This window comes from Ursus americanus, chromosome 2, assembly GCF_024610735.1.
Source record: "Ursus americanus isolate L20-20 chromosome 2, mUrsAme1.1.p, whole genome shotgun sequence".
Taxonomy (NCBI): domain Eukaryota; kingdom Metazoa; phylum Chordata; class Mammalia; order Carnivora; family Ursidae; genus Ursus; species Ursus americanus.
In genome coordinates, this window is record NC_142128.1 from 7,196,742 (window position 1) to 7,219,957 (window position 23,216).

Here is a 23,216-nt window from a genome sequence, read left to right on the forward strand (position 1 = left end):
TTTCTAAGTGGGCTGAGCCAGAGGCCGTGTATGGGGAGAGCTGCAAGTCTGGTCTTGGAGGGAGGGATAAGCATGTCGAGGAGGAGCAATCCGTTTGGCCAGTGGGTGTTCTTTGGGAGGCAAACTGGGGACGGGGTCGGTGCACTTGGACAGGATGCTTCGGCTTGGGAGGGAAGTGAGGAGGTACTGTCTTCCTAAAATAATTCTGCTCAACCAAGGGAAGGCATCAAATTCTCCTTGTCTGAGCCTCCTCCCGCTGGCTCCTCCAGTCAGCCCCCAAACCTGGCATTCCTGGAGCTCCTTTCCGAGTTTTCCCCCCGACTCTTCCATCAGGACAAGCAGCTGCTGTAAGTTAGCGGGTGGGTGGATAATGACGTGGATTGGGGAAGAAGGGAATGGTGAGGGCCCGGCGAGCAACTCAGCCTCTTCATCCCACCCCTTCCTTAGACTGTCCTACCTGGAAAAGTGTCTGCAGCGTGTCTCACAGTCACTGGATTGTCCCTGGGGTCCAGTCACCACCTACTGCCACTCCCTCAGCCCTGTGGAGAGCACAGCAGAGGCCATTCCTCAGGGCTACCCCCGCTCCAAGAAGAGGCGCACTGAAGGTGAAGTGCTGTGTGTGTGGGTGTCAGGGTACTCCGCACTACTTCCTTCCTGTAGAGCCAGTTCCTAGATAAGCAGCATATGGTCTTTGCCTCCTTCAAACTTTTGTCTTTGGGCAAATATTTCACTGAGCATCTGTTGTCATTAAGGGGTATTCGTTTTCTTCAAGATTTATCTGCCAACTAAAAATGGGAAACCTTTGTGAAAAATCAAGTAGAAACTGATGATAAAAACAAGACTGAATGAAGAAATCTTAAAATTTAGGGGCCCCTCTTTGCATCTAGTATTGTTATCTTCCAGATTTTAAAGATTTTTATACAACCTTCGTGATTTTTTAACTTTCAGATCACTACTTGTCTTATAATCTAAGGTTTTTTCTTTAATTTTCTTTTTAAATATAGTCTCATTTTAAGTGATAATATTCTAGAAATCACGTTTGATGTGTTATGTGTTTTCAAGTGAACATTTTGAAATACTCGTTCTCCCCATCCCGCAGCTGTAGGCCGAACCCCTCGTCCACTTCTGTCTCTGCATGTGCCTACTCTGGACATTCAGAGAGTGTAGCCTTGGCTGGCTGCCTTCATTCACTCAGCAGAATGTTTTCAAGGCTCACCCATGTTTTAGCTTATATCGGTACCTCATGTCTTTTTTTTTTTTTTTTAAGATTTTATTTATTAGAGGGAGAGAGACAGAGAACATGAGCTGGGGGTGGGGGGCAGAGGGAGAAGGAGAAGCAGCAGACCCCCCACTGAGCAGGGAGCCGGGTGCTGGGCTCGGATCCTGGGACTTCAGGATCATGACCTGAGCCAAAGGCAGACGCTTAGTCGACTGAGCCAGCCAGGTGCCCCAGTACCTCATACCTTCTTAGGGCCAAATAGTATTCGATTGTACGGCTGTCCCACATTTTATCTATCCATTTGCCAGTTGATTGACATCTGGGTGGTTTTCACATTTTCTTTGAATTGGAGTAGAGTTGACAGACAACGTTCCATTAGTTTCAGGTGTACAACATAGCGATTCTGTAACTGTGTGTGGTAACTGTATACGTGATGCTGTGCTCTCCGGAAGCGCAGCGACCATCAGTCACCATACAGTGCTGTCCCAGTGCCACTGACTGTTCCCTGTGCTCTACCTTTCACCCTGTGACTTCTCATTTCACAGCTGGAAAGCCTGTACCTCACTCCCCTTCATCCATTCTGCACGTCCCCCCACCCCTCTGCCAACCACCAGTTCTCTGTATTTATGGATCTGTTGCTGCTTTTTTTTTGTTCATTTGTTTTGTTTTTTAGATCCTTGTAAGTAAAATTGTATTACTATTTGTCTTTGCCTGATATTTCACTTAGCGTGATACTCTAGGTCCTTCCATGTTGTCACAGATGGCAAGATCTCTTTATAAAAGCGGAGTAATATCCCGTCGTCTGTGTATACCGTGTACTCTTGGTGCATTCACCGCTCGATGGGCACCTAGGGTGCTTCCGTAAGGCAGATGCCATGTTTCGACTGTTACATATGATGCTGCTGTGGGCATTCATGTACAGGTTTTTCTGTGTACGTATGTTTGTAGCTCCCTTGAGATATACCTCGGAGTAAAACTGCTGGATCGTATGGTAATTCTTGTTTAGCTTTCTGAGAAACTACCACACTCTCTTCTAAAGTGCCTGCGTCATTTACAGTCCCAGCAGCAATGGAGGAGGGCACCGGTGTCTCCATATTCTTCACAACACTGCTTATTGTCTTTCCTGTTTCCCCATCTTCTAGTGGTTATGAGGTGGTATCTCATTGCTTAAATCTGCATTTCCCTAATAACTAACGTTGGGCATCTTTTCATGTGCTTATTGACCATTTGTATCTTCTTCGGAGAAATGTCTATTGAAATCCTTTGCTTATTTTTAAGTTGGGTTGTCTCTTTGTTGAGTTGAGCTTTTTTTTTTTTTTTTTTTTTTAAAGATTTTATTTATTTATTCGACAGAGATAGAGACAGCCAGCGAGAGAGGGAACACAGGCAGGGGGAGTGGGAGAGGAAGAAGCAGGCTCCCAGCAGAGGAGCCCGATGTGGGGCTCGATCCCAGAACGCCGGGATCACGCCCTGAGCCAAAGGCAGACGCTTAACCGCTGTGCCACCCAGGCGCCCCGAGTTGAGCTTTTTATATACTCCAGATACAAGTCCTATATCAGATATATGATTTACAAAATTTTTTTTTCCATTCTATGGGTTTTTTCATTTCCTTGAAGGAAGAAGAAAAGTTCCTAATTTTGATGAAATTCAGATTATTTAGTTTCTCTTTTGTTGTTTGTGCTTTGGTGTCATAGTTTGAAAAATCATTGCCTAATTTAAAATCATGAAGATTTTACACTTGTGTTTTCTTCTAAAAGTTTTCTAGTCTTAGCTCTCAGACTTTGGTCTGTCATCCATTTTGAGTAAATTTTTGTATATGGTGTAAGGTAGAGTGTAACTTCTTTTTTTTTATGTCTTGTGTACCACTTAAAAGTATTTTTATATCACCAGGAAACTCCTTTAATTAGTTAACTAATAAATATTTGTTATGGTCCTCTTCTGTGCGTGATACTGTTAGGTGTTTTAGAGGCTGGGAAGGATCTTCAAGCAGCTTACCGTCTAATAGAGAAAATGCATTTATAGAACATTTTTTTTAAAGATTTTATTTATTAGACAGAGAGAGAGACAGCCAGCGAGAGAGGGAACACAAGCAGGGGGAGTGGGAGAGGAAGCAGCAGGCTCATAGCAGAGGAGCCCGACGTGGGGCTCGATCCCATAACGCCGGGATCACGCCCTGAGCCGAAGGCAGACGCTTAACCGCTGTGCCACCCAGGCGCCCCAGAACATTTAAATTATGAACAGTCACCGGCAAATGATAACTTCCTGAGGGTCTTAAGAATTGACAGATGTGTGTTTTAGAATTCAGGGAAGGAAGGTATCACTTTGAGTTTAGTTGATCTAAAGCCTATGAAGGCTTCACCAAGAAAATGGAATTTAAGCTGGAGCTTGAAAAACGGGTGAGATTTATGTAAGCTGAACAGAGGCAGAACGAGTGGCGTGAGCTAGCAGGGCAGCACAGGCAGGACGTGGGAAGTATGCGTCGGCCCAGCATGGAGATGTACTGACCGGTTTGCCTAACCTGAGGGTTTGTAAAGGTAGGAGAAAACCGAAAAGACTGGTTCCATTGTTCCTTCAGCATACTTACCCAGCGCTCCGTGCTGGGAATAGAGCAGCGCCTGAAAAAAGACAAATCTCTCTTCTTCAGAGAGTGGCGGGTTGTGCTGTGTGCTGTGGTGGGAAGGCAGGAAGAGGGTGAGCAAACACTGGGGAGGCAGGAGCTTCAGGCTCCTCACGAGGGACGGGGGAAGCCTGGCAGAGCCTCCAAGTGCTCTGAGGAGAAAGAAGGAAGGGAGGGAGGGGTGCCCGGTGTATATAGAAGAGCGTAACGGAAGGGGCGCCAGTGCACAGGGATGTGTCCGGCGTGTTCTGAGACCAGCCAAGCAGGCCAGATGGCAAATGGAGAGTATGTAGGATATAAGACCAAAGAGACTGGAGGAGCCCGGAGCATATGAGGTCGAGTAAAGACTCTGGCTTTTACTCAACAGTGAAACGGGAAAACAGAGCATTTGAGCAGAAGAGTGACAGGATCTGCCTTCTGTTTGTAAAGGATCCTTCCAGCTGCTGTGTTGAGAATTGACTGTAGTGGGGCAAGGGCGGAAGCAAAGGGACCAGCAAGGAAGTCATGGAGCAGGTAGACTGGGGGGAGCGGTGGAGGTGGGGAGAAGCGGCCAGACCCCGGATAGATTTCTAAGGTATCACTGATAGGATTTTCTGATAAACCAAATGTGGGGTCTAAGACAGGAGTTGAGGGTGGATTTGGCCTGAAAAAAGGGTTTTGACCTAACTGGTATTGATGGCATGGCTACCAACTGAGATGGGGAAAGTGGGGAGTGAGCAGAATAGGCCTTAGTCATGTTGCTGCAGGTGAAAATGCTGGACAGACAGCTGGGGATAGGAGTCTGGAGTTCAGGGGAGGACAAACACTTGAGATAAATTTGGGCGTTAGTAGTTAAAGATGTGAACCTGTGTGGCTAAGGAAGCCAGTGAAGATGGGGGACAGGAGAGGCTGAGGGGCTGAGCCCTTGGGCATCACACCATGAACAGGCTGGGGAGCGGGGGAAGGCCCGCCTGGTCCTCCCTGAGGATACAAAGTCATGCGTGTGGCTGCTTTTTTATGTTCAGTTTGGCTTTTTTTGTTTTTAAGGATTTATTTATTTGAGAGAGCACGCGCACGCGTGCACGGAGGAGGGGCAGAGGGAGAGAGGGAGAGAGAATCCCGAGCAGACTCCCCACTGAACGCGGGACCTGACGCAGGGCTCCACCTCACAACCCCAAGATCATGACCTGAGCCAAAGTCAAGAGTCAGACGCTTAACCGACTGAGCCCCCAGGCGGCCCCAAAGTCCTACGTGTAGCTCTTCATTTTCTCTAGTCCTCTCCTTACATCAGTAGCGGCTCACTTTCCGGTGACTGGTTTCAGCGCACAGACACGGCTGTGGGAAAGAGAGTAACGGGGCTGTGAACACTTACAGGTGACAAGTGTTCATATCAGTTTGAAAATACCATCACCTGGGTTTTCTGAGCTAACCTTGGATTCTTTCTCCTCTTCTGCCTTCTAGGGTCTCTGCAGGAGAGACTCACGCCATGAGCCCCAGGCGCTCTACTTCCCCTCAGATCAGCACACTGGCATGGCGGTCCCCTCATTTTTCCTGGCTTTTAGAAAGTCTCCCATTTTTCTGTTCTCGCTAGCCCTCATTCTTCTACCCTTGTGCCTTCTGGTCCCCAAATTCTACAGCCATTTTAAGCCTTTTTTTTTTTTTTCTGTTTTCCTTGAACAAGTCCTAGATACCATTCTGTCAGCCTTACTTTTTAGTATGTAGGGTTATGTTCATTTTTAGTCCTAACATAATGAGGCCATGTAGGTTCTCCATTTTCTTCTTTCTTAACTTTCACAAACCAAACCCTAGGCAGGTCTTGAAAATGTAGGAAAGGGTCTGTGGTGGTACCGGCTCTACAGGGCACATGCGCACCTGTGTCTCGCAGGCCCCTCCAGGCGGCAGAGAGAGGATGTCTCTTCATCCCAGGAAGAAAGCCTGCAGCTGAACAGCGTCCCACCCTCACCCACCCTCACCTCCACAGCCGTGAAGAGGGGGCAGCCCCTGAGGGGCTTGGAAGAGGTGGAGGAAGAAGGCAGCTCAGAACCGCAGCTTACCCAGCGGTGAGGCCAAGGGCGGCAGCGTCTGGGCGTCTGGTCTTGGTGTCTGGCTGCCTCCATCCCGCCATTTCTGTTCTCTTGTTCCGCCTGCGGCACTCTGTCCTTCTCGGGTTCGTCCCTGCACTGTTCCCATTTTCTTAGCTTGAGATTTTCTCTCTCCCTATGTGCTTTTCTCCCGGGTAGCATTGCCCACCGTCCCCTTTTTACCCTTTACTTTTATCCCCATCTCTGATTCTACTTCATTCCCAACAGCCAGCCCCTTTCAGGTAACCAGAGGTCAAGGTTCTCAAGTCCACGGCATTTCCGGACTCTGCTCAACCCTTCAGGTCGTGGTTTGGGCACCCGGCTGACCCGGTGAGCTTCTCATCGTTTTCTGTCCTCACTTCACATTTAGCGGTCACTGCGAGGGGTTCTCCCCTAACCCACTGCTGCTGTGCCCATACTTTTTGGACATGTTTAAATCACAGACCACATCCTTCCAGGATAGTGTGTGCCCCCAGCGTGTAGAACTGACAGAGGAGAGCTGCTCTGATGGAAGCAGCACCGAGAACCTGGAGCCCATTCCCCACTCTCCGTGTGCCCCCCCCCCCCGTGCCTCCCAGAGACTCTCAGGGCTCGTCTGTAAATAGCAGTGTGAAAGCCTCTGCCTTTTGCCGCTGCCCTCAGACTCAGCCTTATGGAAGAGGATGAAGAAGAGTTGGAAATTCACGATGAGTTAAGTGAAGAATGGCAAGATGCAGACAAGGTGAGTGGACCCGGCATTCCCTTCTCCCTCTAGAACCAGAGGCAACGATGAGAGAGAAGCTAGAATGGTTCTCCTCTGTTGTCCTGATGGTGCCCTTTCTCTGAAAGCTGCTTGGGATTTTTTTTGTTTTTGTTTTTTAAGAATCACAGAGTAGGGGTGCCTGGGTGGCGCAGTCGTTAAGCGTCTGCCTTCGGCTCAGGGCGTGATCCCGGCGTTCCGGGATCGAGTCCCACATCGGGCTCCTCCGCTGGGAGCCTGCTTCTTCCTCTCCCACTCCCCCTGCTTGTGTTCCCTCTCTCGCTGGCTGTCTCTCTGTCACATAAATAAATAAAATCTTAAAAAAAAAAAAAAGAATCAGAGTAAAGGAGGGAGATTTGTAAGTTGCTTGGACTTTTATTAAAGAAGGGAGGGAAAACAAAAATACCAAAAAGGACTCGGATAACACTCCCCCCCACCTTAATCCCCATATAAGTATTTTGCCTCAGAGTTTAAGAGTTGAAAGGAGTCCCAGAGCTAGAGATGATGGAAGGTCCCCTGGTCCCACCATTCCTCCCCCCTTCCCGCTCTTTCCCACCGTGGCCCACCTGCTTCCCCAGGAGCAAATGGCTCCAGACCAGTAGGAGCACATGGAAGTTGTGATCTGGTCCTCAGCTCCACCACTTTGTCAAGTTAGCTTCCCTCAACTCAACCTCTTCATCTTTCAAATGGAGCTTGTAAACTGAAAAGGGTTATGGGTCCGCTGCTGTTACTCTCTTCCCTTCTCTGCTCTTTGTGGAGGAAAGAAAAGGCAGACTAGTTCAGGGGAATGGAGGGTCTTGTACTCAGAAGGAAAAAAAACAATGACATCTTCCAACAGAGACTAGAGAGCAAGGCCTCCATTAAAATGGTCTTTCCTAATGTTCCCTCAGAAAAATGCCATTCTTTGGTTCCAAACTGAACAAATTTAAGGGACTCAGTTGGCAAGCTAGGGGAGGACGCACCTCTGGGTCTGAACCTTCTGCCCGCCGTCCCTTGGCTAGTCTCCCCTCCCTGGCTGCGGCAGGGACCCACCTCAGAAAGGGTCCTTGGTGGTGGTTCGCCATGTGATGGAAGGGCCCGTCTGACTTCTGCCCGCTCTCTGCAGCACTCTTCCCCCAGTGAGCACGGGCTGGACCTCTTAGATTCCACTGAGCTGAACCTTGAGGTGAGTGTCCCCACAGACGGTGGAAGGCAGGTTAAGAGGAGCTGTGTGTCCTTGGGAGGTGCTGGCAGGTAACCTGTTACTATGCAGCAGGGGAAAGAGAGGCCATGGCCCGGGGCCTGCCCTCTCCGCTGTTTTTGGAACCCCAGGAGTAGCTGTGGGGGGAGGGTAGGAGGAGAATTAGAATGGTCACCTGGAGGAGCTTGCCATCATCTCTTTGCCCTTTGGGCTGTTTTGTCTCTGTGTTTTCATCTTTCCCATTACAGGATTTCTGACAGGACTCCGTGCCCCTCCCCACCGCACCTTGGAAAAGGCAAACAGGAGAACAGAGCGGAAGGAACCATTATTCCCAGGCCCCACTCTGGTCTTTGAAGGGAAGGAGAGGGGGCTGTGCCTTCCTAACCTCACCTTTCTCTGATGACGTTGGGACAGAGAAGCCTTAGGCGCCCTGTCCTTCCTGAGGCTCCCTGGCTCTGTCCCCGAGTTGAAGAGTGCGCCTTTTCCTGTGGTGTCTGGGGGGTGTGGGGGCTTTACCTGAGTAGTGCGGAGGCACTGCCTCCCTGTGTTGAACGGAAAGAGCCCGATAGTTTCCTGCATTTTTGGACCGGCTTTGGCAGCCTCTTTTGTGCCCTAGTGACTGATGAGCTCAATAAACGTGTTTCAAGCAGCTGGTTCCCGGGTGTGGCTCGAGATTGCTACACTGAAGCACGTCAGGTTCTTTGCTGGTGTCTTTATTTTTTTATGTACATTCATTTTTTTAATAACTTTTTATTATGTCACCACACAGTATATCCTTAGTTTTCTGTGTAGTGTCCATGATTCACTGTTTGCTGGTGTCTTGAGCGGCTCTGCCTCCCTCCCCCCATGGCCCGGGGTACAGACAGACGCAGGCCCTGCACGCGCCCCGGGCGCTTTTGTGTACGGGCTCGAGGATGCTTAGTAACTGGGACACGTGGTGAGGCAGAGGATCTAGGAAGCCACCGCTGCCTGTCAGTAGTTTCTAGTGAGGACAGTTCACACCGAGGAGGGTGGCCTCTCACCTACACTGAGAACAGGCCATACACTTTGGCAGCCTTCACCCAAGGGTTCTTTCCAGGGAGAAGATCATGACTTCATCCCCAAGACACCTGTTATAACTTGAAATTGTATAGAATCGCGGTGTCTGAGTTAGGAGGAAACTTAGGAAAGTGACTCTAAATGTCCAGCCCCCAAATCCAAGACTTCGATGCCGCCTTCTCCTTTCACCTTGCCTTCCCATCTAGTTCCTCACCAAGTCCTGTCAAGTCATTCTGCAAAATCTCTCTCATCTGTCAGTCTCTTCGCTCATCGCCACCACCATCGCTCACGTAGGCCGCCTCTGGAACCTGCCTCCTTAAAACTCTCTTTTGTTCTTGTTCTGCTTCCTGGAAGAGCACGGCACCCCTGCTCTCGCTTTGCCCCCTGACGAGCACTCAGGTATGTGAAGATACTCTTGTCACTTTCCACTTTGTTTAAACCCTTCAGCCTCCTTTTAGATGTGATTTCCGGTTCTTTCCTGTCCTGGGCATCTGCTTTAACTTCTGGTTCTCACTGTGGTCTCCCAAGCTGGGTACAGGCAGGCGGCTGCTGGTCTGTGCAGAAGGAACCCTGACTTCCTGTGATCTAGTCACTCAGCCAAACCCCATTCTTCCTCCTCCTCCTCCTCCCCCTCCTCCCTTCCTCTCCAGCACCCTTCCCCCCCAGATAGATGCTAAAGTCGGGTTTAGGGGTCTCTGTTTGGAAAGGCAGCTGACCCATTCAGAGATCTTTAATCTGTATTCAGGGGGAACAGGTCCAGGGAGAGGAGCCCTTCCTATGGGATCTGGGAACAGAGTGGGAATACTAAGGTGATGATACCGAGGTCACTAAGGATCCAGGAGGAGAAAGATTCCCAAGTTATTTAAATACCAGCCAAGCAGAGGGTATTTCCCAAGATCAAAAGAACAACTCAGCAGCTCTGTAAGTGTGGAGATCTTTATGCATCCAGACAGCGCACGGTGGTGAATTGAGCCTCAACCTTAGAATATGTGCAAGTTCTAGATCATGCTCCCCAAATTTTTTGACACTCTTTATTGAGGGGGTGGGTCTAGCCCTCTCCCTGGGCTCTGTGATTGCTTGCTTAATAGAATATGATGGAATGATAGCTGGGTCAGTTTCTGAACCCTGAATTAAGCTAGCAGCTTCCAACATCCTGTTTCTTGACATGTTCGCTCTTGGAGCCCGGTCCATGCTGTGAGACAGCCCCAGGCAGCCGCGTGGAAAGGCCATGTTTGGAAAGGCCAGCAGCCCTAGCGGAAGCCCCAGCCTGCGTCCGGTATCAACCACCAGACGTGCTTCAGATGGGAACCGGCTTGTTTGTATTGTAACGTCCAGCATTTGAGTCATGCAGCTGAGGCCCCGTGTCTTCTGTGCCTTTTCCAAATCCCTGACCGACAGAATCTATAAGCACTATAAAATGTTAACACTAAATTTGGGGAGGTTTGTTATGTAGCACTAGTAACTAAAACAGAACCTTAGAGTCCTAAGACTCCAAAAGTTTGGGCATGTCTGTCAGTTAAAAGAGTTATATAGACATTTACCAGTAGTTTTTATTTACTTATTTTTTAAAAGATTTTATTTATTTGACAGAGTGAGTGAGCACAAGCAGGGGGAGGGGCAGAGGGAGAGGGAGAAGCAGGCTTCCCGCTGAGCAGGGAGCCCAACGAGGATGACTAGGACGACGAGATGATGATGGTGACGACGACGCGGGGCTCAATCCCAGGACCCCGAGGTCATGACCTGAGCCAAAGGCAGCCACTTGGGCGACTGAATAATAGCTTTTCAATTATTTTAAATCTTCAATTAAGGCTTTTTCTTTTTTAACCTTTGTTGTGGCCATGAGCACTGCCAGAAGGTGAGTTGGTGGTGGTCTCTCCTAAATTACAAAGTGAAGAGATTTTTTTCAGATTGCTGAGAAAAGTCTTCGGCTAACAGGTAAGTCATCCTGTGTTTTGAATTCCAGGCAGCACTGACCGGGGATGTTACAGGATGAAAAGAGAGTCTGTTCTTGGATGGCTGAGAGGATAAGGGGGCGGGATGGGGGAAGGTTAATTTTCACACGAAGATACTGTAACGTCTTCCTTGGGCTCCGTAGTTCCTTCCGTGGAACACAAGCTCTGGAAAGGGCCCACACAACAAGTCTTTCTTGAGCACAGATTCCCTGCGAGCCCTGGGTGTGGAGTTGGGCTGGCCAGAGACGTCAGCACTGAAAGAGGGAGGTCAGATGGGAGCAGAGCACAGAGGAGTAGCCAACCTGCTAGAGGAACCCCAGGACGCTAGAGAAGACCTCTGGGCGGCAGAGGAGCCCTGAACCCTGGGGAAACTTGAAGGAACGCACATGTACTTTAATTCAGTAGGTGAGAGCCAGCAAAAGGATCGAGGGGCAGGGAGCAGCCCCTGAAGGATAAAGCAGCTCCTGTCGGCACAGAAGCCGCTCACATGGAAATTGGGGGCCCAGCCCGGGGCGGAGCACGGGTCCTCCGCGGGTAGGGCAGAGGACTGCTCCATTTTGATCAAAACCCTGTCCCTTAACATTTTTAAATGCGGGAGAGGCAGCTCAGCAGAGTTGTAACAGTGTGGGTTCTGGGGCTAAAATTTTTGTCAAATCCTGGCGTCACTGTGTACTAGCCTTGCGACCCTGGACAAGTTACTTCCTCATAAGGTCGTTGTAAGTATGGAGCTGATCTGTGGCACTTGCTCAGAGCAAATTTAACGCATCGTGTACACCCCGATGTTACCTCTCATTGTTACTTTGATAGAACGTAAATGGCCTTTTCACAACATTTAAAGTATTTGTGAAAATAAATGGATCAGTTATGAGTCTCACGCTACAAACTCAGGTGAGGATGGTCTCTCATAAAGTGGTGGCCTGTGGTCACAAGGGGCACCTGGCTGGATCGGTCCGTGGAGCGTGTGACTCTTGATCTTGGGGTTGTGAGCAAGAGTACCATGCTGGGTGTGGAGATTACTTAAAATCTTAAATCTGGTCTCCCACATTGGCTGGGGGCTCGAGCCAGGCGTGCGCCGAGTGCCGCACGCTGTGAAGCGGACTGTAATCCCTGCTGGGATAGTGCTGCTTTGGGAGGCTAGGTTGCTTTGTCTCCGCATGCAGAGCTAGGAAACTCTGGCACCAATTCAACCCCCATGGGCCTAATTCTAGAGACTATGTTGTTGCTGCAGGACATGAGCTGTGTGTGGCTGCAGGGATTTCACTAAGAAAGAAAGGTCAGAGCTGGAAGTGGCCATTAGCAGACCTGTGTCATCTAATGGGAAGAGGCCCAGCCATGCAGCCTGACGATACAGGGTTTTTGTTGGCAGGTTTAATGACCTTCTGTGTTGCTGGAACTCAAAACTCTGGAGACTGTTCAGGAATAGCCAAGAAAGTTTTGAGAAAGGGCAAGGGTCATCACATCAAAACAAAAGCATTCTACTTGGGACCTTGTGGTATTGAAATAGAAATAAGCAAATGAATCAACAGATAGATTAGGAAAGAGAAGCCAGAAGTAGATCATTTGTGAGAATTTGTGATCAAGATGGCATTTCAAAACAGCACGTAAAGAGGGGAGCCTGGGTGGTTCAGTCATTAAGCGTCAGCCTTCCGCTCAGGGCGTGATCCCAACGGTCTGGGATCAAGCCCCACATCAGACTCCTCTGCTGGGAGCCTGCTTCTTCCTCTCTCACTCGTCCTGCTTGTGTTCCCTTTCTCGCTGGCTGTCTCTGTGTTAAATAAAATCTTAAAAAAAAAAAAAAAAGCATATAAAGAGACTTTGGTGACATTGGCTTTCCATCTGAAAGGTTACACTATTTTACACCTTCCCCACATTAAATAGGGGCTAAAAGAAAACCCTTCATAGAGTTTGGGATAAAAACAAAACTTACAATGTTATTTTGATAATTTGGTCTAAGCCATGCACAAAATCCAGAAATGATAAAATATGGACAGTCTGAACCTCATGAAAAAACGGGGAGGGAAATGGGAATGGGGGGGAAGTGAAAGAGAACTTTGACGTTTTCTGTTCTATGTTTTAAATAGGAGACAGTGTGGCTTACAAGACAAAATGGAAGATGTTGGTGAGTAGTTGTGCCATTGCTTTTTGTCCCACTGACCCCCAAGCATCGCTCTCCCCTTGTGCGCTTGGGCTCGGAAAGACAGCCTTGCCTCCAGGGCTTAGAGTCAGCCCGGGGGGACCGGCCCCCTGGCAGCCACGGCCCAGGGCCCACCATCTGTGCAGTGGTTGCGCAAGAAGGAAATGTTCACTCAACTTCTTGGAGCCGTTGGGATTTGGATCTTGCGGGGAGGATTGTGGGGAGGATTTCAGCGGGTGGGAAGAGGGCTTCCAGGCTAGGGGGGCTGAGGTTGTACGTGCCCCTGTGCTCTGCTTCCACACTGAGCTGGGGTCCCACCCATCAAGCGAACAGTAGTAGAGGAAGTGGTGAGAGCAGGTGTGAGTCGGGTTTGGAGATTGGTCCCTTGGATCCGAGTGAAGGTCACCAGGTTGAGAGGATGCTCGCTGGGCTGGGAGCAGTGAATGACTGACCTGGAGGCCCTGCTTTTCTAGGTTTTCAGGAGTGGATGGGATGACAGTGTCTGCCTCAAGAGACCGATCTGGCTTTTGGCTAACGCAGGATTAAATGCACCGAAACGGGCACGTGGGCAAGCCAGGCCTCAGATGACCGTGGTTCTGGGGCGGGGCCACATCGCTTTCTGACCACACCTTGGACCAAAAAAAAAGTCCTCAGCACAGGCCCTTGGCTCTAACCCTGAGCTCACCAAGCTCCTCCAACCCCACATTCAAGCTTGGCACAGAACAGGACAAGATGGAAAGCGCTCTGTCCACAGCATTCTGGGTGCTTTGTGTCCTATAAATGAACAGACGCAAGAAAGCAGTGTGGAGTAGTGCTTTGTGGAAAGAGACGGCTTGAGACAGGAAGGCGGCAGGAGTGGGACAAAGGGCTCAGGTGGTCAGGACGGGAAGCCCTTGGGGTTTCCTGACAGGCTGGAGATGAAAGAGAAGAGCCACCCAGGACTATGCCTCTGGCCCAAGCAGCTGGAAGCCCCTTGCCCTCACTGTTGTGGGTGGGGGGAGGCTGCAGCTGGGGCAGAGTTCAGTTTGGGGTTCGTTTGTGATAGGCGTCCAGGAGGGAATGCTAAGCGGGCAGCTGGACGTGATGACACTTCGTTTCAGCGGCAGTTGGGGGTGGGGGGGCCTGCACTAGAGATCAGTAGAGGAGTCAAGCTGGCTGGCTCCCAGGTTGCCCCCTGCCGGCTTTCCTGCTAAGGATCGTCCTCTTCCCAAATTCCCGTACATTCCCCACCCCTTAGCAGCAGGGGAGGGGGTCAGAGGCTTCTTCCTAAGCAGAGACCAGGGACCCCTGGTTCTTTCCTCTCCCACCCCTCATACTTCCCAGGGCCTGGCCTGCCCCGGTGGTTCCTTGGAGACAGGGCTGGGAAAGGAACCAGAGCCCGCTGCCCCACGCACATGCAGCACAGCCTGGGGTACAGGGAAAACCGTGTCGCCATGACTTTAAGTCTCTCAAGGAAGGGGGTCCACTGCCCTGTGTTCACCAAGCTGAGGCAGACAGAGAAGGAAGTGGGGCAGGGGCGTGGAGAACACTGAGCCCGGCTGCTCCCCGGGCTGCTCACACATGAAAACTTCCTGCGATGAGAACGGAAGCACAGGTGCTGTCCCCACCACGACAGCTCCCCGAGCTGAGGCCAGAGGGAAGCCATGGACAGGCCCCGGGCCCCGGTCCTGCTCTTAGCGCTGCTGACACTCTGCATCACTGCTGGTGAGTTGGGGGCTAGGAGGGAAGCGGAAGACATGGGGGTAGGGTGGAGACCCAGCCCCAGGGTCCTCCTATGTCTGTATCCCACAGGGACTCCTGAAGTGTGGGTGCAAGTTCAGATGGAGGCCACTAAGTCCCCGTCCTTCACTGTCCGCTGTGGATTCCTGGGATCTGGCTCTGTCTCCCTGGTGACTGTGAGCTCTGGGGGTCCTGATGGTGCTGGAGGGACTAGGCTGGCTGTTTTGCACCCAGAATTTGGCATCCAGCAGTGGTCCCCTGCCTGCCAGGCCCACTGGGAAACCAAAACCAGCATCTCCCTCACCGTGGAAGAAGGGTCTGAGGGGAGAAGCCCCAGTCCCAACACCACTTTCTGCTGCAAGTTTGTTTCGTTTCCTGAGGGCTCCCAGGAGGCCTGTGGGAACCTCTTTCTCAGCACAGACCAAGGTGGGGCTGAGCAGAGGGACCGGGGAGGGCAGGGAGGGCCACCAGGGCACCAGCCGCCTGTCTGGTACTCTTCTTTGTCTATACACAGGACTCCCTGCCCCTACTCCAGCTCCCATACTGCGGGCTGACCTGGCCGGTATCTTTGGGGTGTCGGGGGTCCTCCTCTTTGGCTGCGTCTACCTCCTCCACCTCCTGCATCGGCAGAGGCACTGGTGAGACCCAACCCCTGTCGGGCCCAGTCTAAACCCCGGCGCCGGCGGGCTAGCCGCATGCTTTGCTTCTGACCCTCCTCTCTCTCCCAGGTCTGTCATGAAGGTCCAGCCACCCCGCGCCAGTCCCCCGATACAGACGCGAGCAAGGGTGAGGATTGGGGGACTGTTTTGGAGTGGGGAACAGAGTCGGCTGCAGCAGGGAGAGGGGAGGTGCTGTGAGGTAGAGCCTAACTTGGGCCTCCTTCCTCATCATCCCTGCAGGTGGCTGGTCGGGCCTCCTACACCACCTACACCACGGTCAACACCAGCTGCTACTGCCCGGCAACTCTGGACATGGTCCTTCCGCCCCGGCCCCTGTCCCGGTGGGCGGCGCTGCCTGTGCGCGCAGTCGGCCAGCCCCAGCCGCCTGCCCCCTGGGCACCCCTGCCAGTGCCAGCACGCAGCAGTTTCATCTCCATGGAGAATGGACTTTACGCTCAGGCGGGAGAGCGGCCTCTCCAAGCCGGCCCCAACCTTGTCCCTTTCCCGGACTCTCTCGGGCACAGAGCCATGGAGGGGCATTTAGGAGTTCGATAAGAGGGCCCCCAAGTCCGCTTGGGCTTCCTCTCCTCTCAGACCTCTGGGACCCCCTTCTGGTGTCTGCATCCTGGGGGCGCATCATCTTTGCACATTTTATTTTATTCTTAGGCCTGCATAAGTGTCTCCACACATACCCGGCCAAGGCCCCCTTGCTGCGGATGTGGTCAGCACGTGTGCAGGTGTGGGTACATGTGGGCACACGTGTATCTATGTGAGGTGACAAAATCCCATCCCAGGTTGTTTCCTGTTTTCAAGTCCCCAGCCCTCACAGGTGACGTTGGTAACTAAGTTTAAAAAAAAAAAAAAAGTGGTTTCTGACTGGAGCCTCGGCTGGACCTTTTCTTCTTCAGGGGTTAAGAACTTAGAGGCAGTTTCAACCCCTGGGAGGCAGGGGCCAGGTTAGACTTGGATGGGGCCAGGGCCTCAGCGTGGGAGATTTCTCACCTGCCCACCCCCCACCCTGGACAGGGGGTGTTCCTGGGCAGGGAGAGTCCTGGCCCTGTAGACCTTGCTGAGACACACCAGGGGCTGGGAAAACAAGACTGGGGGTGGGGGGAGCTGATGGCAGGATGAGCCATACTCAAATCTTGCCACATCCTAGGACAGCAGCAAGGGCTCCTGGGTCTTCAACCCAAGAAAAGCATCCCTGTGGCATCCATGTCAGGCTCTCTGAGATGGTCTGCAGATGGGGTCCTGATGTCTGCCTGCCACAGAATTCATGGGTGGGAAACTCACCTCAAATCTGCCCACAAGTAGCTTCCTCTGGCTCCTCTCATTATTAGGGGCACCAGCACTATTCCTCACTGGTTCCTTGGCGGGTAGGTAGAGGCCTGGTCAACACAGGGACTGAACACGCACTCCCCTACCCACCAATTTTCCCATCTGGGAGCCAGTCCTCTGGTAAACAGGGTCAGCAGCCTGGGCCTCATCGCACCTGTGCCACAGGAGAATGTGATGAGAGCTGTGTAAGCTGCAAGGCTCCATAGGAACACGGCAGATTCTAGGGGGCAGACTGATCCTGGAGCCAGGCTCAGACCACACCCCCAACCAGGATGAATAGCATGGGGGAGGGGACACTTGCCACTCCATCCCTTCCATCCCAGGCAGTGCCACCTGCCAACCCAGGAACCACCCCCTCTGCCTGGCTGAGGGAGGGCCTGCCCAGACCCTGTGTCCAACCACAGAACCTTTCAGAAACCTAGTTTACTATTCTAGGCATGCTCTAATGTAGCCTTCCCAAGACCCAGCACCCCCAGCCACCAGGTCTACACAGCACTGGGAGAGGGTGGGCCAGGCAGAGTGAGGGAGTTAAGGGGCTGTCTTCCTCAGCCAGTAGTCATCCTCCTCTCAGAAGCCCTCCGCACTGGCCTAATCAGCTCAATGGTCCCTGCAGGGCTAGGGGCTCAAGAGAGGTGAGGGTTTGCGGAGGTCCCTGGGGAGGGTCAGGGAGCTGTGAGAGAAGGAGTATAGACAGGGCCCAGCTGCCTTAGGACCACGTCAGGACCAGGGATGGGGAGTGTGGCCAATGGGGCTTGCAGGGTCTCAGGGGAGGCCTTGGGCTCCCCCAGGAACCCTCACTTTTCTAGGAAGGGAATGTTTGTGAGACAAAGGAGGGAGCTCTGAGGGATTGCCTGGCCTGAACCTGGCTCCACCCCTGGGCCACTTGCCCATCTTGGGAGTCAGGGAGAGCGCCCCCGGACTCGAGCCTATCTCCCACAAGCTCAGAGAGCCACAGCCAGCCTGGTTCTTGTAGTACCTGAAACCCCAAACCTCAGGAGCCAGGAAGTCCCACAGCCGGCTTGCTCCCCAGTGGCCAGCCCCACGTCCCAGAACCAGCAGCAGCACTGAAGCTGGGAGAGCAGAGTTGTGGCACCGTAGCCACAAGCCTTGGAGATTACGATCTGCTCTTTGTTCATTCAACACATGTGGCAATTGAGGCCAGAGAAAGAGAGGACTTCCCCAAGGGGACAGAACTGAACCGGCCCCCTTACCTCCACCGGGCATCCAGGACATGCCCTCTGCCACAATCTGAGATAAGGCTTGGGCTTTGGACTCCACCCCCCCCCCAAGTTTGAATTCCAGGGGTCACTCCCTGGCTGTGAGACCCCAGCCTCTCTGAGGCTTGCTTTGCTCATCGCATACATAATAAGGTCATAAGGTCTGAGAGGAGTGTGAAGATTGTAAACCAGGACTAAGCAACTTTGCAAGGAGTATCTTACTTAGGACTTAACCCCAAGGGGTTGGTATTTTCAGGAAGTTCATTTAGCAAGTGTGGAGCCTGAGCCCGGGGTCACTGAGCTGGAGGCCGGAGGTGCTTTCAGCAGGGAGTGAAGGAGGCACAGCGCCAGCTGCCTGGTCTGGACATCTCCAGATGCCTAGATGTGGGTCCGCTGGCCTGGGACGGCGGGAGAGGCCAGAGCGGGCTGGAGGGACGCGGGGAGCAGGAGGCCGGCCTGGACCCCAGGTGGGAGGCTGGGTGTGCGGGGACCACCAGGGGGCGCTGCTGACACCCACTGTGGAGGGGCCTGCGCGTGGTTTCCGGAGGCCCCTCTGCAGAGGACACCAGACCTTCCTGAGAGAAGAGCATCTTTGGAGGCTCCACAGGGTCTCAGGGAAAGGATAGAGTGACCCCTGCCCCTCCATAACGGGTCCCTCAGCCCTGCCCTCGCCCACCCCGGACACCAGCTCGCTCCTCCCCAAATGGCCCTCAGGACATCCCCACCTCATGGCTACCTCTACCCACGTCAGTTGCTCCTTCTTGCCTCTGCCCCACCCCAGAATGGTGTGGTGACCAGGATATACGGTAACAATTTTTTTCAACGTGTGGCCCATCGATTTACATCTGAAGGGTCAAGGTTTTCCTTGACAGTAGAGCAGATATCCTTATCTTAACAATAGCTAACCCCTTAAGGCCCTGGAAACCTTGCTTCCAAATTCCTTAGAGACCTACGCTATCTCCAACCCCCACTAAGTAAGAAGTATGTCATCAGTCACTCCTCACAATCACGAGTGCACCTCTTTCTGCCCACTGGTCCTATCCCCAGGCTATAATAAGAACAACTTTTTTGCACCAAAAATGTCTCAGGAATTTTCTTGACCCTTCGCCTGGCAGCCCTACATCACTAGTACACCTGCCCTCTGTATGGTCCGCACTGCCCGTACAGACAGTCCCCACCTCTCTCGGCTCTGTACCCTCAGCAGCCACCAGTCCGTACTGACCCCTAGCCTGGGAGGTCAAGGTGCCTGGCACCTGCTTCCCTTCTAGGGCCCAGCGGGAAGAGTGAAGCGCCCAGACGGAGCGCTGGCACCTGGACACCACGGCCTCCTGGCTGGGTGTGTGACTTCTGCCCCTGCCAGGAAGACTTGAACCCTTGCTGGGCTCACCGCAGGGTGCTGGATGACATGGCCTCGCCCCCAGCCAAGTCGGGGTGTCCACCCTGCTCATGCTGACCCCTACAGTGCATGATGGGGGCCTGGGACCTTGAAAGAAGAAATACGGCCAAGGTGTGTCTGAGGGCTCAGCCAGTGGGACACGGGGAGAAGGCCCTGGCCTCTTCTCTGGGCCTCTCCCAGGCGCTATGGGGGAGGAACTTCTCAACAACGAACCCCAGGCTGCGATCCCACTCCAACACAGGGACACGCAAACGCGCAGGATACTAGGTGTGCTGGCCCAGCTGAGGGCAGGAGGAGGCTCTCCAACTTCAGGTTCTGGGCAAACCCTGCTGAGGAGGGCCAGTGACATCTGGAATCTCCACAACAGGGCCCTCGAACAGCCTCATTTCAACATCTGTGAAATGAATCAGAAATCTACGCTGTTTGGAGAAAAAGTAAACAGACAACATTACAAATGACAAAAGAAAAAAAATCGGAGCGATGGGAGAAGGAACAATGGGGCCCTTCTGAGTCGATGACATCCAAAATAGAACCTGAAGTTGAGTGGGAGCCGTTTAGGCAAAGACTGTGCAGAGACCACGCCAGGCAGGGAAAGACACGCACAACAGCCCTGGTGAAAAGGAGCCCTGCGAGGGCCCCGAGCAGGTCAGTGTGTCTGCAGCAAGGTGAGTGAGGCAGTGCGCAAGGTCCCTGGAAGGGACATGGATTTTATCATAAGGGCGGTAGTTGCCTCTGGTGGGTTTTGGGTAGAGCGTGGCGAAATGCTCAGATGGGCGTTATAAAGGGAGCACTCTGGGGAGGGGATGAGAACACTTGTGTGGCAGGAAGAGTAGAAGTAAGAATTGGGGAGCTCTGCAATGATCCAGGTGGGAGACGGGGTGTGCGGGACAAGGACGGTGGAATGTAGATGGAAAGAAGCAGATGATTCCCAACGTGTTCTGGAGGCAGAGTTGTTCCTGGCTGTGGGGAGCGGGGAGGAGGATGGTCGCAAGGGTCATGCCCAGTTTTCTAGCATGAGCCACTAGGTAGGGGAAATGCCATTCCCTTCAATGGAAGATTGGGAAGGGGTGACAAGGCGCTGAGAAGAGATAGCTCAGGTTGAGACGCCTGACCCACAAATGAGGTACACAGAGCCCATCGACGCCTCCTCAGAGCCCAGCAGCATCTCAGGAAGGGGCCAGACTGTATGCAAAATCTTGATATGAGAAAACAAAGTCCCAAATAAACAGAGCCATATCCCATGTTAATAAATCAAAAGGCTCGTTGTTAAAAGGTCTGTTCTCCCCAAATGATCTACAGAATCAGAGCTTTCTTCATTGAAATTCCAGCAGGCTTCTCTGGAGACACTGACCAGCTGATTTTAAGATTTATGTGGAAAAACAAAATTACCTAGAAAAGCCAAAACAATTTTGAAAAAGAACAAAGTTGGAGGATTCATGCTATTGGATTCAAACTTACGTAAAGCTAAAGAAATCAAGAAGTGAGGTAGAGGGGAAAGAATAAGCAGAGCAATGGAATAGAGAGTCCGGACATAGACATCTGCCTACCTACCTTACTTTCTAGTCAGCTGGGTTTTAACAAAGGTGCCAAGGTAATTCAGCAAGGGAAGAAGAGTCTTTTTAACAACTGGCGCTGAAATAATTGGATATCCATTTGCAAAAAAATAAAAATGAACCTCGACCCATACTTTCCATTCTACGTTCTAAAAACTTAAACTGGATTGTAGACCTAATGCTAAACCTAACACTATAAAACTTCCAGAAGAAAAAACAGGGGAAAACCTTTGTGACTGTAAGTTAGGCAAACATCTCTAAGATTCAACACCAAAGCCATGATCCATAAAAGAAAACATGGATAAACCAGCTTCATCAAAATTAACAACTTCTGCTCTTTTAAAGATACAATTAAGAAAATGAAAAATTAGGGGGCGCCTGGGTGGCACAGCGGTTAAGCGTCTGCCTTCGGCTCAGGGCGTGATCCCAGCGTTATGGGATCGAGCCCCACATCAGGCTCCTCTGCTATGAGCCTGCTGCTTCCTCTCCCACTCCCCCTGCCTGTGTTCCCTCTCTCGCTGGCTGTCTCTCTCTCTGTCAAATAAATAAATAAAATCTTTAAAAAAAAAAATTAAAAATTAAAAAAACCCTACAGATTGGAAAAAAAATCCTTGCAAAACATGCATCTGATAAAGGACATGTAACCACAACATATAAAGAACTCTCAATACTCGATAACCAAAATCTCAATTTTTAAAAACTGGACAAAAGATCTGAAGAGATACGTCATCAAAGAAGAAATACAGATGACAATTACATGAAATGAACTTCGAAATCACTAGTCACTAGGAAAACGCAGATTAAAACCACAACAAGATACAATACCCAGAGCTAGTGAGGACGCGGAGCCTCGGAAACTCTTGCTCTTTGCCAACGGGGATTCGAAATGGTGCGAACTGGTAAACACGTTAAGTTAGAGCAAGAACGTTCCAGAGGCCTTCAGGCCCCGGGCGCTGAAGGGAGTGGACTCTGGATGCCGCAGGAACCAAACAGCAACAACAACAAAAGGTACAACCACTTTGAAAAACATTTTGGCAGATTCTTATAAATGTAAATACATATGCACCGCATGACCCAACAGTCCCACTGCTAGTATTTACCCCACAGAAGCGAAAACACGGCCTCCCGCAAACCGCATGCTAATGTTCGTGCAGTTTGATGCATAATCACCCAAAACTGTGGGAAAAAACCAACTGTCCACCAACCAATCAACTGAGGACGGGATAGACAAGTTGTGGGACATCCACACAATGCGGTATCACCAGCAGCAAAAACGAATCAACCATCGGCACATGTAATAACGTGAATAAATCTCAAAAGTATTTTGCTCAGTGGAAGAAGCCAAACCCAAAAGGCTAGGATTCCGTTTATAGGACTGTGAACATTAATTAAGGGTAACCAGTAAAATAAAGTGGGGAGGTTGGGAAGGGGAGCCCTCTCGGGCCTTACCTGAGCGGGGAGCAGCCAGGCGGCCTGTCCTCAATCGCAAATCCAAGGGGAAGGAGCTGGGCCTCTCAGGGGGCTGCTGCTTAACAGCCCGGCCTTTCCTCCCCGCCCCGCGGACGACCCAGCCAATGAGAGGCAGCTCCGCCAATGAGAAGCCGCTGGAGCTCGAACTTCCAGGTGACTCCAATCAACTTGTTTGTAACAGCCTCCCCAGCTTCCCCCCCTTTCCCCAGGTTAAAAAAAAAAAAAAAAAGTGTTCCTCTCTTTTGTTTGGTGGACTTGCCTCTGATTTTGCTCTAGCTGGTTTGTCACGGATTGTCATGCCCCGCTGCTCCCGAACAAACCCATTTTTTGCTGGTAAAAATAACTGGCAGTTTTATTTGGAAGGTTAACACAACATTCTAGAAAAGGCAAAATTATAGGAACAGAACTCAGCGCTGACTGCCAGGGGCTGGAGCTGGGGAGAGAGGATTGACTACAAAGGGGCACGAAGGAGCTCTGGGGGTAATGGCAATATTCTGTTTCTGGATTGTGTTGGCAGCTAAACAACCTTCTTCCTCTTTTTCTTTCTTTTTCTTTTCTTTTCTTTTTTTTTTTAAGTAGGCTCCAAGCCCGGTGTGGAGCCCTGTGTGGGGCTTGAACTCATGACCCTGAGATCAAGACCTGAGCTGAAATCAAGTTTGGGGTGCTTAACCGGCTTAACCGACTGAGCCACCCAGGCACCACCACCCCCCTTATACCTTTTAAAAACTCACTGCACTCCAATACCTGAAAAGGACACTGTACGTAAACTAGACCTCACTAGACCAGATTTAATTTTTAAAAAGACACAATTATCTAAAAAGCAAACAATAAGGTAATAGGAATAAAATGAGTAAATCTAACAAAACATACATAAGATCGTTTTGGAAAAAGAATATAAAACTATTGAGGGGCGTCTGGGTGGCTC

The 23,216-nt window shown here is 51.3% G+C and overlaps 2 protein-coding genes and 1 long non-coding RNA gene across 4 annotated transcripts in view; all 3 read left to right on the plus strand.

The window, feature by feature from the left end:
- Positions 1 to 9,585, plus strand: part of STAG3 (STAG3 cohesin complex component) — a 28,417-nt gene extending 18,832 nt beyond the window's left edge. The window contains exons 27-33 of the mRNA XM_045773868.2: positions 219 to 347; positions 448 to 605; positions 5,701 to 5,875; positions 6,125 to 6,226; positions 6,539 to 6,617; positions 7,741 to 7,800; positions 8,064 to 9,585. Of these exons, the coding sequence (XP_045629824.2) occupies positions 219 to 347; positions 448 to 605; positions 5,701 to 5,875; positions 6,125 to 6,226; positions 6,539 to 6,617; positions 7,741 to 7,800; positions 8,064 to 8,072 (712 nt within the window). The 3' untranslated portion in view covers positions 8,073 to 9,585. The remainder of the gene's footprint in view (positions 1 to 218; positions 348 to 447; positions 606 to 5,700; positions 5,876 to 6,124; positions 6,227 to 6,538; positions 6,618 to 7,740; positions 7,801 to 8,063) is intronic.
- A 19-nt stretch (positions 9,586 to 9,604) lies between these two features.
- Positions 9,605 to 13,914, plus strand: LOC148110469 (uncharacterized). Its single transcript, XR_015726805.1, has 3 exons — positions 9,605 to 11,210; positions 12,887 to 12,924; positions 13,413 to 13,914. It is a non-coding gene; the product is annotated as an uncharacterized LOC148110469 (long non-coding RNA).
- Positions 13,915 to 14,075: 161 nt separating this feature from the next.
- Positions 14,076 to 16,369, plus strand: PVRIG (PVR related immunoglobulin domain containing). 2 transcript variants are annotated; one of them, XM_087867734.1, is made up of 5 exons: positions 14,076 to 14,643; positions 14,731 to 15,084; positions 15,194 to 15,296; positions 15,387 to 15,444; positions 15,558 to 16,368. In XM_087867734.1, exons 1-5 carry the CDS (start codon positions 14,583 to 14,585, stop codon positions 15,870 to 15,872), a joined length of 891 nt encoding a protein of 296 aa, XP_087723860.1. In that variant the 5' UTR covers positions 14,076 to 14,582; the 3' UTR covers positions 15,873 to 16,368. The 2 variants fall into 2 exon arrangements, with proteins under 2 accessions (XP_087723860.1, XP_045629757.2); XM_045773801.2 differs by having other exon boundaries at positions 14,562 to 14,643; positions 15,173 to 15,296; positions 15,558 to 16,369.
- Positions 16,370 to 23,216: the final 6,847 nt, after the last annotated feature.

Bases quoted from the DNA above. Each gene is read 5' to 3' on its own strand.
- PVRIG (XM_045773801.2), top strand. From the start codon at position 14,583: ATGGACAGGCCCCGGGCCCCGGTCCTGCTCTTAGCGCTGCTGACACTC. The intron at 14,644-14,730 runs GTGAGTTGGGGG...TGTATCCCACAG, and splicing joins GACACTCTGCATCACTGCTG to GGACTCCTGAAGTGTGGGTG. The intron at 15,297-15,386 runs GTGAGACCCAAC...TCTCTCTCCCAG, and splicing joins CTGCATCGGCAGAGGCACTG to GTCTGTCATGAAGGTCCAGC.